Source organism: Dromaius novaehollandiae, chromosome 5 (genome assembly GCF_036370855.1).
Source record: "Dromaius novaehollandiae isolate bDroNov1 chromosome 5, bDroNov1.hap1, whole genome shotgun sequence".
NCBI classification, from domain to species: domain Eukaryota; kingdom Metazoa; phylum Chordata; class Aves; order Casuariiformes; family Dromaiidae; genus Dromaius; species Dromaius novaehollandiae.
In genome coordinates, this window is record NC_088102.1 from 64,667,151 (window position 1) to 64,684,785 (window position 17,635).

Sequence of the window (17,635 nt, forward strand, 5' to 3'; positions counted from 1 at the left end):
CAATCTCAGGTAGCTCAAAACTGTTCTTCTGGCAATTATAGCAAATGTCAAAAAATTGTGGCCAACTTTAGAGAGGTGACAGGTCTTTTGCTCAGAGTTTATTTGAATAAGAAATAATTCTTTAACAGTTATTGTTTGTATTTATCTGAAATTAGTTACATTGTTCTGCATTCCCTTACCGTGATCTTTTGGGTGTAAGCTGATCATACTCCACCTGGTGTTTTAATGGGATAAGTGGGCGGATAGCATCAAACAGAGGCAATCTGCTTGGTTCATTAATCACAAGCTTTAGGTCCCCCACAAGCACTGGGAGATTCATAGATCTACAAAATTACAGTAAGAAAAAAGGCTTAGCTAACCAACATAACAACACAAATTATTATTAAATAACTAGTTCTACATGTGACTTAAATATCTGTGTACCTCTTCAACCTACTAAGGAAATTATTTATGTAGTTCTTGGTTAAAAGAAAGCAAAATAGCCTTTGAAAAACTAAAACTTCTGTAAGCAAACAGGAACAGTAACCACATCTTTAAAAATAACTGAAGTCTCCTATACCTTACCTTTATCTTTTAAGGTCACGTACATCACATCTTTATAGAAGACATCTTTAGTTTCATTCTCAGAGTCCCCAGAAGATTTATGGAATTGTTCAGAAGTAACTTTCCAGACCAGTTATACCTACTGTACATATACCTACTGTATTTCTATTTCCTTGCTAGTTTGCAATCTTTCCAAGTGAATTAGGGCCACAAAATGTTTCCTCTCCTGAATTCAGGAGACTAACTAATTGTTTCCACACAGTAAGAAATCACATGACACTCAGTAGAGAAAAGACCTGTTTTAAGATTTGTTTCAAAGCAAAACAAATCAAAGTTGAAGTGCCATTAACCAAGTTAACCATCAACAAAATCTACAGAAGTAAAACCATTGTGACCATCTGTTTTCATGAGAGCTATGCTCATGAGAGCTTGATATTGTCAGCACTGAGATACTCACAGCTCTAAAAAAAACGGTCTTTGTTGCCCAGCTGGAAGTGTGGAACAGCCTACATAAGTAGAGCTATTCCTACATAGCATCTGGTTAAGCTTAATCTACAGTATCTGCTGTTCTCTCTCTTACCATTTAGATTTCCTGGCATTAAATATTTTTGAGCTCTCTTTACTGAAAATACAGATCAGGAATGGCTATTACATGAAACTAGAGGTCAAATGCTTTGATTCGCAAATGTTATTCACAGTGAAGTGGATACTAAATGTTAACTCCAATAGCAATTGTATATATTTTTGTCCTTGAAATGCTTTGTAATTAATTAAAAAAAAGAAGAAAAAATTTAGTCAGTAAATCCTCATAGCAATATTCAAAGTTTTACTCAAAAGTTATTGCAGTTCTGAAAATTGAGGAAAAGTTACTATATGCATTGTTAATTTTGTAACTGCAAGAAGATTTTAAATAATTAAGAGCTACCAACTCTACCTGCTTTCCGAACAACAGGCATTATGAATGGAGAAGCTATTAGACAGACTCGACTGAAATGGAATCAGATATGCAGCTGAATACACCCAAAATGATAGCTCAGTACAAACACTGCATGGAAACATCTACATTTCACTCAACTGAGATGCTATTAATTAAGATATGAATGGAAACAAGGTCTATCAGAGCCAGTTGTCTGTGATGAGTGGAAAATACATTCTCATATTCTTCAAGAAACAATGGATCAGATGCTGATCTCATTTGCAGTGATATAAGTCCTAAGCAACCATGGTTTAAATCAGTTCAGTAAAAGGACTGGTAATTGGCCTATCATCTTACAATTTTTTTTCTTTTCATTATGTCTTAATAAACCAAAGTTGTTAAACATGCTAGACAGATTCCCAGCCTAATTTTTTTTTTAGCTTTCAGATAAAACAGTTGAAAATAATTCTTAATCTGGATAGTTTACAAAAATCTTTAGAAAAGCAAACTCAGCAAAAGCCTCTGACCAAAATAAATATGCATTCTTTGAAAACATTAATGAATTTGATCAATACTCTCTTCCTTTTTCTTAAGTACAGCTTTATCACCTACATTCTTTTTTTCCCCAATAGAAGTCCACAAAACTGACAAGTCATAAAAACAAAGTAACTTTAACATTAGCTATAGTAATGCTTCTTTTTCGTCAGGAGGCAACACTGTGAAAATATAAGACTTCGTTAAACAGAATTAGAAATTATCACTTTAATTTCTAGATGGTATTCAGAAAGACTACTTAAATAAAATCTTGAATGTTCATTCTTTAAATGTAAAAACATTGCTAAAATTCAACACAAACATATATAAAGCTAGATCTTACTGGTGGTACATCCGCAGCACATCATAAAGGTAATCCTTCTCGGCTTCATTGTCAATTAGCAGATTAACCTGAAAATCCAAAGACTTTATTGTAATTTTGTTACTAAGTAGCTACAAATATTGAACATAGAAGGCTTTCACTAAATTCCTAAGCCTCAGACCAAAGATTTCAACAGAGAAAGACTTTTTTAAAAAAAATAAATAAAAAATAAACACACTTTTGCAAGAAGGTATTCTCTCAAAATATGAAGCTTATGACAAGATTTTTTAAAATTAATATTGCAGCAACTGAACAAAACAGTAAATACTGAAGTCACATATTCTGTATGCTAGATTTCCTCTCGGTAGAGCAATGTCATTACAATAATATCACATTTATCTTACCTGATAATCACTGTACTGTTGAATAAATGTTTTCAGAAACCTTTTTGGCCATTCATTAATATAGCACATGCTGTCACAGATAAAAACATCACACTACTATAATCATAATCTATGCCCTGTGGCTCCAAACCACTGATTTCAGCATCTCACTTAAACATTATGCAAACTTCTACACTACTGTTGCTCTTCGCTCCAGCTCTGAAGCAACAGAACTTGTTAGTTATTCTTTCCTTCCTTAGTAATAGTACATTTACTTAAACCAGTGTCACATTACGACGCTTGCTCTTGGATAATTACAGTAAAATAAATAAAAAAAACCCAGAAATCTGATATGAGGAGCTAAATTTATATTCAGTGACATCAGTGAGACCCCAACAGATCTTACTTGCAGTAAGAGTTCATATCACAACAACGTTACATTTAGACAAGTTTAATGTTTAGGAAAACAATTTACATCTGACCTAAAGGGTAATATTACTGTGACGTGCAGTCTGAAGACCAATTTGCATACTTAAACAAAATCCCTTTCTTTCTAGATTTTCACCAGTTTGTTTTATACTGTAAACTAAATAAATGCTTCATAGTCTCTTCAACCCCTTCTGCTCTCTAAAGTCAGCAAGACTCCATTTATAAGTGATTTTTTATTAATTATATCCTGTGGAAGAGAACACTTTCAAAACAATTGAAGGCTTCAAAAATTACATACAGGATGAGACTACTTGAGTCCTACTTAAGATTGCTTTACCAGTAAGTAAACTAATTTATTCACAGTGAATTTCAAAACACAAAAGAGAAAGCTTGCCTTAAAAGAAAATAACACATTTGCATTCATAACTGACTGGTTCACCAGTGCCACACACAGAAAAAATTCAAAGTGATAAATACAAATCTAAATCCAATACTCATTCCTCCCTTCCCCATCAGTAAAAATGCTCACAGCATGAATCAGCTTAGGGCCTATTCTAAGGGACTCAACTTCTACTGCCAACTATGGTTCTGGATAAGCCTACTTACGTGATCTCGTGAAGAGCACCAAATATGTCAATGCATTTCCCTTACAGACAAAAGGGCAAAACCCTCATCATCTTTCCTTCTAACTAGAAAAGCAACCAGTAACACCACCACAATTTTTCTCTGATGTGCTAGCTAGTAAACACATCTACCACACCCCTCAGTGAATGAAGGCCTGTATCTAAATTTCTTCTCACAAAACATTCAGCCTTTCCTTTCTGTTTGATTACTGCACTTCTCTACAGCACCAAGCAACTTCCAAGTGACTTCTCATCTATTCAGAACACTACTGCTGGAAAAGTCTTCCTGGGCCTTCTCTCTAATTAGGTCATTCTTCTCCTGTTGCCTCCTATTTCACCAGTTATCACTTTATTGTAGCCACCTGCCATCTCTTAACATTTTTCTAAATAATGAACTCCCTAGGACAGCCTTATTGTAGGCATATGCTTTAGCTAGGCTCATAGCAACTTCTAAAAGATGACTGTACAGAAATCCCCAAAAGATCATGCCCTAATATGTTAAGAAAAAATAAATGAGTGGCAATATGATGTAACTTGGACCAGTAAAATATTTTAGTATCTCTCTAGTTCTCGAGAAATGTAACTGTGGAGGCATAGATGATTTCATAGCTCGTAAACCCAGGAGAGTCCGTTCTACTCATTTTCATTACAGTAAACTTCTGTACAACTTTTGTTGATTTGGCATCCAAATGAACTGCAGCATCTCTTTTAGAAAGTTATCCAGCTCTGAAATTAAAAGACTGTAGGTGGCAGAGAATCCACCCCATGTATACTGCATTTCTAGCCTGAGCAGGAGGGATTCATCATCTCACCTATCCTTTTCTATCTGTAGGCTAGACATACAGCTTAAAGCATATAACTGTGATCCCTTCACAGTCAATGGATAAAGGCAGACACTTCCATTTGATACTTCATCCTAAACATCTTCAGAAGACACTTCATTACATCCTTTCTCCAAGGCTACAGAGGAATCCTCAAGTGACAAGCTCTGACTAAAATGAACTGAAATTCTACCCAAAATTAGGACAGATTACTCCCCTCCAATATGTGAATTATCAGATTATTTTACATAGGGGTCTGTTAAATTTAAGCTTTTATTTTCAGAAACATCTTCTCTACGTCAGAGGGCTATAACACTCCATTCTTTTTCATATATGCAAAGGTAATTTACATGATGAGTGGATCTAGTACTCAGTGTCATGGACCTCTCCTAACCTCTGACTTCAGCATAGTGAATTTTTGAAGCTCCTTTCTAACCTCTCAGCATTATTCTTTGGATAGTCTGTCTGGACACCATGTTGGAGTAGTGCTGTCATTAATACTACATTGGTATTGCAATAGCAAGCTTAAAATAAAGAAGCATTCAACAGACATTTATATAAAGAAAAATAGCACCTCAAATTAAAATAGAGACTACAAGTGATAGAAGCCCTCTTGGTTATAAGCACAGGCCAATCTCAGCGAGTGAGTTATGACACAGCTCTCCATTATGGGTTTATTTCACTAGCTGCAGATGCGTCTTGCTACCAGCTATTGTAAAACACAGACCTGACTGCTGATCTAATCAAGTATACTAATTTATTTCAATATCTGCGTAATTGTTAAAGGCTTCAGGTTCAAATGTGTTTTTAAGAAAACTGACATAGACAGATTCTGTAAGCAAGAATGAATATGTATAAATGCATACACTGATTTACTGTTTTCTCAGTGAGCTTCAACACACGCACCATTTAACTTGAAAGACAACACAGTAAACAGGGAACAGCATGACATCTGCTGCCCTTTCTAAAACACAGCACAATCTATCAACTGAAAAATAAATCAGTTCTGAGGAGTCTTGATAAAATGTATACGTGTCCTGATTGTTTAGCATATGGCATTAGCACTGTATTTGTAGTCTCTTATACGAAAGGTCAAAGCTCATGTGATTACACATCTCACAAAATCTTATCTTGCAGCAGGTACAGAAATATTACGGTAAACAGCAGCAGATACTTCCATTAAGAAGTAATATGTTATTTGGGTAGACACCCAATGGATTTTCTTAATATAAATGTATTGTATATTCCTTATTTAAGGGATAGTATAGCAGTTGTGCAACTTTCACATACTTGTTTTCCAACTCTCAATTCTAGAATACATATGAAAAGTTGCTTCTGTTCTATTTCTTACTAGATAAATCACACACAGTTTTGTCCATTCAAATTAATAAGAAATCATCAAAAAATTACACCTACATACAAAAAAAAAGTCTGCAATAGATCTATATCAGGTTATTCAGTAGAATAAGAACTGTGGAAAAAAAATCTGGAATTTTCCATACCAAAAAGTGCTTATTACAGTGATGCACTACTGTAGCTGTAGCCCAATCTGTCAGCTTTCGAAAATTACTATAAAGCTGTATTTGAACTGTCAGGCCTTTGGAAAACTATTTCAGAAAATGGAAGAACTGGCTAATACACTCGTGAATAATTTATCTCTAGGACTGCTGCTTGGTTGATAAGGAGAACTGACTAAAATTACAAAGAAAACAAAAACGAAACGGAAGTAGCAAATAATTGGCAGGAAACAGATCCTATGGCTGTGTATTTTCATTGTTTTGACACAGCTAAAGCAAGTACACAAGATATTAAAATCTTACAGAGGCCACCAAAAGCGTGCTGAAACAAAACAATTTAAAAAAAACACCTGCTCCAATACTGTCTTACTTAGATAAACCATTTTCACGTAGACATGCACCATATTTACTTTCACCAACGAATGCTGCTGATGAAGCTTCCTTGTGTTAGCTGGGTGGGACTAGTATAATTTATGAATTATAGCAGAGATGAAAAGGAAGAAGGTTTAAGGTTCAAGATGGTAACCATTTGCCTGGACTTTATAGATCTGTTGCACAACCCACTGCCAAGTTATACAGTAATAGGTAGCAAGGCAGAAATAACTTGCTAGACACCTATAGTCACCAGTACACAGTATCCAGGTCCTTCTTGGACTTCATTTTGTATATAGGTGGTTCTTTGCAGGCCCTCTACTTCATTCTGACAATTCTTTAGTTAAGGGTTTTATTACTAGTTCATGTTTAAATACTATAAAACACATTACACTAGTGTCTTTTCTGGAACTACCTCAGAGAGCCCCATTCAGTAGCAGAAAAGTATGAAAAACTTTAGTCTGAGACAATCATAAACTGCTACAGCAAAACATCCCTTGTATGTATACACCTTTCCCCCCTCATTTCCTTAAAAACTGCTCTTGGAGCTTACTTTGCCCACGCAGTTCTGAGCTCTGCCAAGCACTTATTTGACCGGGTAAATGACAAAACGACGTGCCAGGCAGACGGAGCCGCTCCATGTACCCAGCGCGTTTGCACATGGCTGCACATGCACAAACGTACCTCGCAGGAGAGTTAGGGCGGCTCCGAACGCTCCCGAGCCCCGGCTGCTGCTCCAACGATGTTTTCTGATACGATTATATTGGGGCGGGGGGGGGGGGTGGGGAAGAGGGGGGAAAATCGTGTCAAGCGCTGAAAAAAACCCCCTCACGCACTGAGGACTGGTTTTGTCTCTCCCTCCCTTTTTAGAGGCCGGACCCCCCGCCTTACCTTGTGCCTGAACTCCCGCGCCACCCGCCGCTCCATGGCGCGCAGCGGCTGCGCCCGCAGAGACCGCGGCCCGGCGAGGGAGGCGCGCCGCCTTCCTCCTCCTCCTCCTCCTCCTCTTCCCCTCCTCCTCCGCGGCGCCTGCTCGAGGCTCAGCCCCCGGCCCCGCCGCAGCAGCCGCCCGTCAGCCACGACCGGGAGGCTTCTGCTTGCCTGAGCCCCCAAAAGAGGGCTGTGCCCCCCGCCGCGCCTTACCCGCGCTTTGAGCTCTGGAGGGGCGCTCGCCACGCGCTGCTTTTCCCGGCGTTACGGCTGGTGCTTCCCCGTGGATACAGCCCAACACCTTCCGCTGTTCAGGTGCGGATGGTTCTAGCCCTGTTTCAGAAAAGCTCGAATATGTGGGACTTAAAGCATACTGACACCTGGAGGGGGGGGGAAAAGGAACTGCTTCAGTGAAATGCCATGCTGCAAATAATCTCAACTATTTTATATTTATGTAAGCAGGAGGAGTTTGGTTTATGATAGTTGGGTTTCCAAGCCTGACCTCACTTCCACCAGCCTTTCCCACTACAGGAATATCGTTACTTACGTATGTAGCTCCTGACCTGCCAACTGCCACTCCGTACCTGGATCAGAATCAAGCTCAGACTGTTTCAGACTAATCTTATTTAGACAATTTTGTCTTGGGCTGGTTCTCTTCCCACTTTCCTTAATCTAGTACAGGATAACACAGACTTCTACAGTTAAGGTTGGAAGTGAGTGCAGGAGCCTAGGTAGCCTATGTCCCTAGGCCCGTGGCAGAACCAGCTTTGCCTGCATAACTCTGGAAAGAACTAACACAACTGGCTTACCTAAGCACAGGTAGCTTACTTCACCCTCCTGCTGATGAGGTGGAAATGTATATGAACACATACAAAAGAATGATAAAAAAAATTCCATTCTGCCAAATACAAACTGGAAACCATCATATTATTTCTGTGTGAAAACCAACTTAAGCTAAACTGTCTGTCTCCTTTAGAAATTGCTCTTACCCCTTTCAGAAGGCAGCTTTGCTGTATAGGAGCATTTCAATGCTACAAGCACTCCCTAAGGTAACTTGTAGTAGCACACAGCATTGAAAAGCTATTCTATCCAAGCATTAGATACACAGCCATATAATGTCTTCCCTGCATGTTTCTTTACATTTCACGTATCTCCTTTCTTCTGCTATCAAATATAAGACAAAGAAGGAAGGAGATATGTGAAATGTAAAGAACGCAGATGAAATATCATATATATTTCCTTTAAGTTTACACATAGACTATAATACTAATTGATACATATTAATCCCTTCTGGAAGTCCTCACAGAAGTAAATCTTTCATCAGCTGAAAGAGTTATATACAGTTGAAAGAAAGTGACCTTTTTATCATACAGATGATAAATGTTCCTGGAATCAGAAACTCCTCCTCCTGTAGTAAAATATTGTGGAATTAACTTTATTTGGTGATTTGAAAACTGCTCTGAATAAAGGAAAGAATAAAGAAAAGCAAACAAACTTACAAAGCTATCACACGCTCCAAAACAGCAAGCTTAATAATCAGTAAATTTGCAAGATAGTTCTGAAGTTTCCATTACTTCAAACATATCATATTAAAAGATGGTACAATTATGACTGCTTATTAGTTTTGGGTAATAAAATCCTTCTTAGTGAGAAATCATACTGCATCTAAATGAGCTTTAAACAGGTGCCAGATATTGTTTGCTACCTGTGGCTTTAAGGGAAAATGGATAAAGTAGGCAGCCCATTTACTAGGCAAAGAAATACGTTTAAATGTGTGTTGTGTAGACTGATACCTGTTGCTTTTGATCTACTCTCTCTACTTCCATTGATGCAATCTGGATCAGAGAAAGTGTACCAAAGCCAAGTGCATGGTGTACTCAGGGCAGATGGGCTCTGCTATGGGCTGAGGGTAGTACATGTTTCTAAAAAAACATTTAGGATTATTTGGAAAGGGCTGTGCTGAAGTTAAAGAATCTCTTTTCTGTCTCCCCTTCCCTTCTTTCACACACAAACTCCCCCAGCATTTATGGGAGGGAACAGGATTCTCAGTGAAAACATCACTAGTTTTCCACCGCTCCATTAGAAATGAAAACTTGTTGCAGCAAGAAATACAATCCACAGGGACAAATTACAAAGGCAGAAAAGAGATCTTTTTAATGACTTACTGTTAACAGACTTCCCAAAGCAGTCAAAAGGGCCCCTTTTCATCTGAGACAGTTTCTCACCTGGTACGGGCAGCTTCTAAAGCTTCTGTTACAGGATCCGCAAACCTGAGGAATGACGGGAAGAGAGGCAGCAGCAGATGGGAGAGGGAGAAGGACAGAAAAAAAAGAAAAAGAAGAGATAATAAGAGGGGAGAGAAAAGGGGAAGGAAAAAAAAATAATGGAAAGGTAGCAAGGACAGCAAATTAAGTCATATGAAAAAAGGAAGAATAAACAGAGAAGTGGGTCCACAGAGAGCTCCAAATTCAGGAGTGCGAATTTGTAGTAACAAAGGTTTGTCAGAAGCTGTGAAAATCATTGATTCTGTTCATATCTTATTCACTTCATTATCCACTTTTTGACACTTGTTTCAGGGCTTTCAGGCCAAAGCTGCGTATTAAAACATCGGTAACGGTCGCGGGCCTCTCGGCAGGAGCGGGCAGCTTCCCGGGAGCTTGGCGGCACCAAGCTACGGGAGTTCCCACAAGTTTTGGCTGTAAGCGCCATTTGGGGCGCTCACCTCGCAGCCGCGCCTCACAGCCCGCAGCAGGACCGCACCTCCTACCGCGAAGCCACGACAACCGCACGTTTCCTGAACCTCGGAATCGCGAGGAACTGGGGGGGAAATGCCAAAAACAACAAAAAAAAAGCCAACAACGACAAAGAAAACGACAAACACACACACACACAAACCCCCAAAGAGGCTGCGCAGTCACTGCCCCCCCGCCACCTGCGGCGGTTGCCGCGGTGCCAAGATGGCGGGCGGGGGGGCGGCAGGGCCGGGCCGGGCAGACCCCGCCCGCGGGGCGGGCAGGAGCTCGGGGCGCAGGTAGCGGCCGGCGCCGCCGCCGCGCGGGAAGCCGCTACCGCGCGCATGGAGGCCCGGCTGCTCCTCGGGGCGCTGCTGTGCGCCTGCCTGCGGCCGGGTGAGCCCCGCGGGGCGGCGGGCGGGCGGTCCGGTCCGTCGCGGCGGCGCTAACCTGTCGCCTTTGCCTTTCAGCTCCGGTCCTCGCCGACGGCGACCGCTCGCTGCCCGGACCGCGCAGAGGGGGGGCGCAGGTAGGGCGGCGCGGGGGGCGGCCGGTGCCCCCTCAGGAGGCGGCCGTTGGGGCGCGTGATGGCGGTGCGGGAGGTGTTCCCGCTTTCACCCCAAAATGCGCTCCCGAGACACCTTGCTTGAGCGCCTCTGTGCCTCGCTGCGATGCAGTTATATATTTATAGTTGTATATTGTACAAAACAGCCTTACTTCAAGGGAAGAGGAGGTCTCATACGACCTATCCTCGTAATGGCTAGATTTTTTTCGAAGCAAGTGAGATAACGGTATCGGCCTGCTGCAGCCTGGTGCTGATTTTTGCATGTGGTCTGTCTTGGCAGCCCAACTGTATCGTTCATGCAACGTTGCTGAAATGTAGTTAAGGTAGGTGGTTCCTGCTCCTTTGGTGGAGGGCAGGAAAAGCAAAGCTTGCTTCGTAGCTCTTGCTCGCATCTCCACAGAGAAATCTGAAATCTGCTCTTGTCTCGACTTTGCCTCCATCGTTTCTTGGAGAGGCTCAGTGGAGAGAGAGGCGTGCTACGTAACTGCAGACCGGCAACAAAATCAACCACCGATAGGACTAAATGTTTGTTGAATGGATTTTTTGTATTTTGAAGAATTCAGCATACTGTGATAAGTTATTTGTTACCTTCTGTGCTGGGTTACTGAGGATAAATCTTTCAACACAGTCTTTTGTAAGAAATATGTTTAGATGAGAGAGGAAAAGATCGGTGTTAGTTAAAAACGGGAAGTGTGGTGAGAGCATCAGCAGTAGTGGTTCTGGCTATTTGAACCTTCTAAAACTCAGTATGAAGCATTTTTACATGTTCCTGCTTTTAGTAGGCTTTCCCAAGAGGAAGAGGTAATTTGTGAAGGGACACTTGGGGCAGTGGTTAAACTCTCAGCAGAGTGCTATGTCCATACGGACTTAGTTAATGATGTAGCTTCTACAAATCGGTTCTCAGTCAAACATCTAGAGAAGGATTTACAACGTGGGAAATACCTGCTGGTTTACGGGTGCTTTACAGAATCATATGCAGGGCTGAGGGATTTGAATGATAAAACTCAAGGGCACAAAAATTAAATACAATAAATTTAACCAGGTACTTAGACAAAACTATGCAGATGTAGTTGGTGTTGTTTATAATGTTATTTAGGAAAAAACTTGCTCAGATATTTGTAGCAGTCTACATACAAAATGTAGTTAACACTGTATGTTATCAAATAACACTTTTTGACACTGAATTTTTCTTAAAACTACTTTACAAACTAACGTGCCACTGACTGATACGGCTGTTGTAAGGATATAGTTGCTCTTTAAAATCCTTCTTCTGAGATGGAATAGGTGGAGAAATCAAATTAAATGTTTAACATGTGTGTTACTATACTAAATAAACTGTGGTCATGTTAAAATTATTTAGGTAAATATAATTAGATCTTTCTCATAAGGGAAAGCTTATTATCAGAAGTCTTTGATTTTGGGGGAATGAAGTGCTCAAGTTACTTTGAGGAAAAGTATTACTCACCCTATATGTAGCTAATTCTAGGACAAAGATAGAGACTTATAGAGTTGATACGTAACAATTTTATTAAAAGCATAATAATTAGATATAGGCATACCTACTATCATGAGCATAGCAGTACTATTGCATCATGACAAAATTCAAAGGATTATTTTTACCTGGCACAGCAGATCTACTCTTCTGTTTTCTCAGGTAGATGGTACAGGCTGAATTGGCTTTTGCAGTTAGTTTGTTTTTTAAGGAAATGTAAGTATTTAAGTTCTGAAGAATTTTTTAAAGCACTTTTGTATATCTGTACTGACTCTGCTCTCTATTCTGCTTAGTATTTTCTGCAGGACTGGCTGTTTGGTGCATGCTAAAAACACAAAATTGATATTATTTCCTTAAAGCACACCTTCTACAAGACCTGGCATGGAAATACTTTCTGTGTATTATAAGAATAAAATAAGGATAAGAATGTAATTGGTCATCTTTGATGCTGTTTCCTCTCAAAGAAATGCTATGGAAAATGATATCAAACAAGTTTGAGATGGTCAGGTCTTGTCCTATTTCTTTCCTTTATTAAAATGCTCCCTTTGAGCTGGGCTTATCTTTGTTCACAAGTTTCCTTGAATCTGGACATTCAAAACTGCATCTCTGAGAGCAGTTTCTAAAAAACATATCCGCAGTAGCTCTGTGTATAAAAAAACTGGGTTTGTGCATAGTTCCATTTTGCTGTAAATGGGGTAGCCAAGGTAATAAATTTTAAGTACTGTGCTAAAACTTTGCACTTGCAAGCAGACAGGAAGAAACTCCTACATTCACGCATCGTACCTTTAACTGTAGGCCATCCTGGCACCATTGATAAATGGAAGATCGAAGGATGGAGTGGAAGGTGGATTAACAGCGGAATATGGCAAGAACAGAAGATATGAATGAAGCACTTGGCGGGGGCAGGGGGAGTCCAAGTATCATGACATAGTGGAACTTATAAAAGGAGTTACAAGGAGGAATAGATTAGAAGCATTGGGATCCCGAAGGGCAGTTTATTAGAGAAAGTTTCATTCCCTGCAATGTTGAGAACTAATATGAGAAAACTCAAGATGTCTTCCTGCTTAGGGATGAAGGCAGAAGAAGTCTTTGTGAGAAAGGAACATAAGGGAATTCAAGTTGTGGGTTTTCATTGTACGTGTTTTTGTTTTTTTGTTTTTGTTTTTTTTTCTTCAAAGAGCAACTGAAAAAGATCAAGGGGAAGATGGTAGGAAATATTTTGGTAACTAATATGGGCTTTATTGAATTTGGTGGAAAGACCCTCCCTGTTGATTTCATTGTGTTTTTGGATTGGATTCTTGAAAATTGGGCATGAATTTATAGCCTTACAGGACATCCTGTTAATAATTACAGTGGTGTTTAGTGGTTTCTGCATGCATATACTATAAAAGGATCTAAAATAATGGTAACCTAATCATAAGGATTTCCAAAACAGCAGGATTTTTATACTGAGAATTATGTTATATCTGTACCAGAGTATAGAGGCCGAATTGTTGGAGTGAAAAGAGTATGGTGAAGAGCAAAGGGGGAGGTGTTTGTATATGCAGTTTTTGTAATTTTCATAGGTGTTTTGGGTTACCTGGCTTAAAATCTGCCTGCTGTCTCAGACTTAATGTGCTTTTTATAAGAGTGTTTAATATAGAATGATTATATATATATATATTTTTTTACCTCACAGTGTTGCTTATTGACAACTCATAAGTCTGTAAGGAGCAGTGAGCTTACTAAAAATGATAAATTCAGAAATCTCTTCTTTGTGAGTGAAGTGTCTTAGTTATAGCCATTTAAATGGATTGTTGTTGTTGTTTTTGAAAGGAGTTCAGAATGGCAGTTTATAATGCTTCATCTGCTACAATATCTTCATCTCAGAACAGAAGACTTCACAGTATGAAATGTGGACCATCCAGTAAGTTACTTATTGTTTTTATCTGAAATAGCTTTTTCCTTTGTATTTTGTATCATTTAGTTAGTCCTATAAAGAAAAAAATTTATTAAAAAGGTATCATAGACTCTTAAACAAGGGGGCCTAACTTGATTGGTCTTGAAGGGCTACAGGTGTATGGCAGTTAATCATGTGGTCTGAACTAGATTTACATTTAAACCTGGTTCTAGTTTGATCATTTGAAAGGGCATCTTTAATTGCGGTTTGTTTCTGACAAAGGAGCTTCAGCAGGCCAGTCTGCTCTGTTATTGAGATATTTAAAGATGTGGCTAGGTGCCTAGAGCAATTAAATTACCTGTCCTGTATCTGGTATATGTTGGGAAACTCTTTTTTGTTGTTGTTACTTTTTTCCTGAAGAAATGTAGGGGTACACTTTATGTGTGTGTAATCTATGGGTTAGCAGGACGAGGTACTCTTAGCCATGAACTTGCAGTGCTAGGCGGGTAGCTTGAAGAGTTTGCATTTTGATGTTTTGGTTCAGTCTTACCTTCAGCAATGAAGTGAGTCAACTACATGAGCTTTTCTGCAGAACCCATTTCATATCTGTCCTGTATAAAGGAGACAAAATAGTTAAAAATAATTTTGGTTAGACGTGTTTTAAAACCTTGAGTTTCTCTTCAGTAAGTCTGGTTGGTTCAACTGGGCATTTGGCCTACCTAACAGTGAATACTCTGGATTTTCATTCCCCCCTGCCCCAGCTTTATAGAGCAAAATGCAAGGCTAGCAGATAGATAGGACTCCTGTCAAGTGTGATTAGAGATGTGACATCTCCAAAAGCTTTTGATTTCTGTGCTAACAAACACTCTGAAGCACTGTTTTCAGAAGCTTTTGAGAAGTGTGTCCCTGAATGTGGAGGCAGAAGGGTTTGAAGAAGGATAATCTTATTCAGACAAAAACTTATTATTATGTATGAACCTCTTGACTATATGAGATAAACTTACTCTACAAATACAGCAGTCGATACCAGTACAACTCTCTCTGCTCTTGAGGGTTGCACTAGCTTATCGACCAAGAAGTAGCTCTTTTCTTAGGTCTGTTTATCTTCTTTACCAAATAAAACAGCTTTCAAAGATGTACAAATCATGCTAAGAAATTTGTTACTGTAATCCTTGCTCATTTTAAGTGCAGAACTGTGCAGTTCCCTGTATTTGGCTTTGCCAAGTGAGTATTACTTTAATGGGCCTAGTGGATTTCACGTCCTTTTTCAGGACCACCAGCTGGCAAAAAAATCTTTTTAGATACCTTATGTTACTTTAGCAAAACTCTTGCAAAGGATTTACATGCAAGTCTATCACTTCTTACGAAGGCCTGAGGTTTTTTTTTTTTCTTAAAGGGAAGGACAAATCTAGAAAGAGGGAGAATGAGTTAGCATGAAATACTTGATACCTGCTTCATCACATGTGTAAGTTTTTAAAGGAGGATGTAGTCATGATAGCAAGAATTAGGTTTTTTTGCCCTGCTTAGATGCAATGGGATAACCTTCTTGTTTTCTCTCTCATAATCCCATATTTCTATGGGCCAAAATATTACATAAGGTTTTTCCATTTCTGATGTGCTTACTTTGGCAATATAATGGTGTTAGAGACGTGCCTTAAAAATTGCTGATGACTGTCCATACTTAAATAAAATCGTGATTATTAAATCCTTTAAAAGTGGAATACCTAGATTCTTAAGTTCCCTTTTTAATCCCTGTAAACTCTGGGAAATTGAGCTTCTTTTTGTCTGCTACCTTCTTTTCATGGTGTTGAGTGTGACTGAAACTATTACACTTTCCCACATTTCATAAGAAAGCTATGTTATGGCAAGACATGTTCTGAACGCTTAGAACAATAGCATCATTTTGACCTATCTGAAGAGAGAGGCAAACTACTTTAGTTCTATCCTTAACTGGGGTTTGCACTAATGTGGGTATATATGAAATACTAAGTTGTTGATTTTTATTTTATTTTTACATTTTTTTAAACCAACCAATAAGGTAAGTTACCAGCTTCTTTCCCAAGTCTACTGATGAGATACTGTTATGAAAATTTTCCTGTAATGTACTGACAAAAACTGATTACCACATATTTTTACTTCATCCTCTAGCAGACCCTGTTTGTTGCAATAACTTTTTTTTGTTTTTTGGCTCACTTCTTATAACCCTGCCTATGTAGGTTAATTGAACATGTTTTATGTGGGCTTTTCATATGAAGGGTGCATGATTTATTACCCAGTAGATCTCTTCACCTTTCTATTGTCTTATTCAAATATAAGCAGTTTAGGAAGCAATCTAATGTCTGGTATATTTCAGTGCAACAAAAAAGCTTGGTGTTGTGGGAGTAAATGCGAAATTAAAATAAAATGAGAGAAATTCTTGTGTTAGTTTCTTGTATCCAGTGAAGGTGAGTGTTTTTTTCTTTTTTCTTCAATGTTTCATCAGAGCAACTGACAACAGTTAACATGTTGTTTACATAGCTGTTGAAGCTTCTAACTTCCCTCCACACAAATCTGTTTTTCATATTAAGTTTAAAGCAAACAAACAAAACCTGAAAGTGTATTAAGAATTTGGGACTAGCAAAGCAAATTATTAATGGAAGTAAGTTTCACACTACTTTTGAAAACTCCTAAGAGGTTAAATATTTTTAACTTTCTTGCATTAAAGCGCTGTAGCAGGCATGAATCTTTAATGTTGTAGGTCACCATTACTACAGAAAGAAACTCCTCTTTTACAATATGCGTACTTAAAGATTGATTTCAAGAGATGCATCAGAGCAGAAAATCTGCAGCTGACTGGAAGTATCTGAGTAGTAAAGGATTAAAATTACATCCTATTCATTCACCTAAGAATCTCAAAAAAGAAAATTTTGCATCCTGTTGTAATGAGATCTTTGTCCTTGTTTCAAGGCTGTATTGCATCCTGCTGAAACCTGTATGTCACAAAAAACTTGTCATTATGGGCATTTCAAAGACTTAGTTGAAGAACAAAAGACAATGCAAGAAAATGTACGCAGGGACCTCAGGTTTGTTATATTAATTCTCCCATAATCAAAGGGGCACCTGGAAGCGTTCTAGAGAATGTGCACAGTGGAAATTATGCCAAGTTACAAAACATAATAATTCAAGAATGCTGACAGCAAAAGTTAAAATATTCAATTTTAAAATCATAAGTATAACTTCTTTAAGAAATGGGAATAGATTTAGTTAATGCATCTTGCAAGTTCTTACCCCAAACTGCTGATTTTCCCCCCCCACACACACTTCCTTAGTCCAGAATACAACTTGCAACATTTACAGTAATTGATCTTTCTAGTAATTCAGGAGCTTCCAGGAAGAAATGTTTTCTACAACTACATAAAACTTTTAATATGTTGTCTGTTAAAAGATCTTGAAGAGTCTTGGTCTGTTTCTGCAAATGACTATCGAGATCTCTGAAACTGTCTTTGGACCAAAGTTGGTAAATAGGCAGAATCTTAAGAACTGAGGAAAAAAGCTGGACCTTTTATTTGCCTAGCTTGAGTAAAACTGCATCACTTTC

General features: G+C 38.7%; 2 protein-coding genes across 5 annotated transcripts in view; one reads left to right on the forward strand and one right to left on the reverse strand.

Annotated features, from left to right (window-relative positions):
* Window positions 1–7,737, reverse strand: part of LOC112985690 (harmonin) — a 52,649-nt gene extending 44,912 nt beyond the window's left edge. The window contains exons 1-3 of one of the 4 annotated variants that reach the window (XM_064513106.1): window positions 7,604–7,737; window positions 2,337–2,404; window positions 180–323 (exon numbers count right to left, since the gene is read on the reverse strand). In XM_064513106.1, coding sequence (XP_064369176.1) covers window positions 180–323; window positions 2,337–2,347 — 155 coding nt within the window. In that variant the 5' untranslated portion in view covers window positions 2,348–2,404; window positions 7,604–7,737. Of the gene's footprint in view, window positions 1–179; window positions 324–564; window positions 759–2,336; window positions 2,405–7,144; window positions 7,182–7,351; window positions 7,457–7,603 lie in introns of those variants that run through there. The other 3 variants (XM_026104510.2, XM_064513105.1, XM_026104512.2) reach the window with 3 other exon arrangements.
* Window positions 7,738–10,424: 2,687 nt separating this feature from the next.
* OTOG (otogelin) overlaps window positions 10,425–17,635 on the forward strand; it is a 107,018-nt gene continuing 99,807 nt past the window's right edge. Inside the window, exons 1-3 of the mRNA XM_026104560.2 lie at window positions 10,425–10,518; window positions 10,593–10,651; window positions 13,995–14,085. Of these exons, the coding sequence (XP_025960345.2) occupies window positions 10,467–10,518; window positions 10,593–10,651; window positions 13,995–14,085 (202 nt within the window). The 5' untranslated portion in view covers window positions 10,425–10,466. The remainder of the gene's footprint in view (window positions 10,519–10,592; window positions 10,652–13,994; window positions 14,086–17,635) is intronic.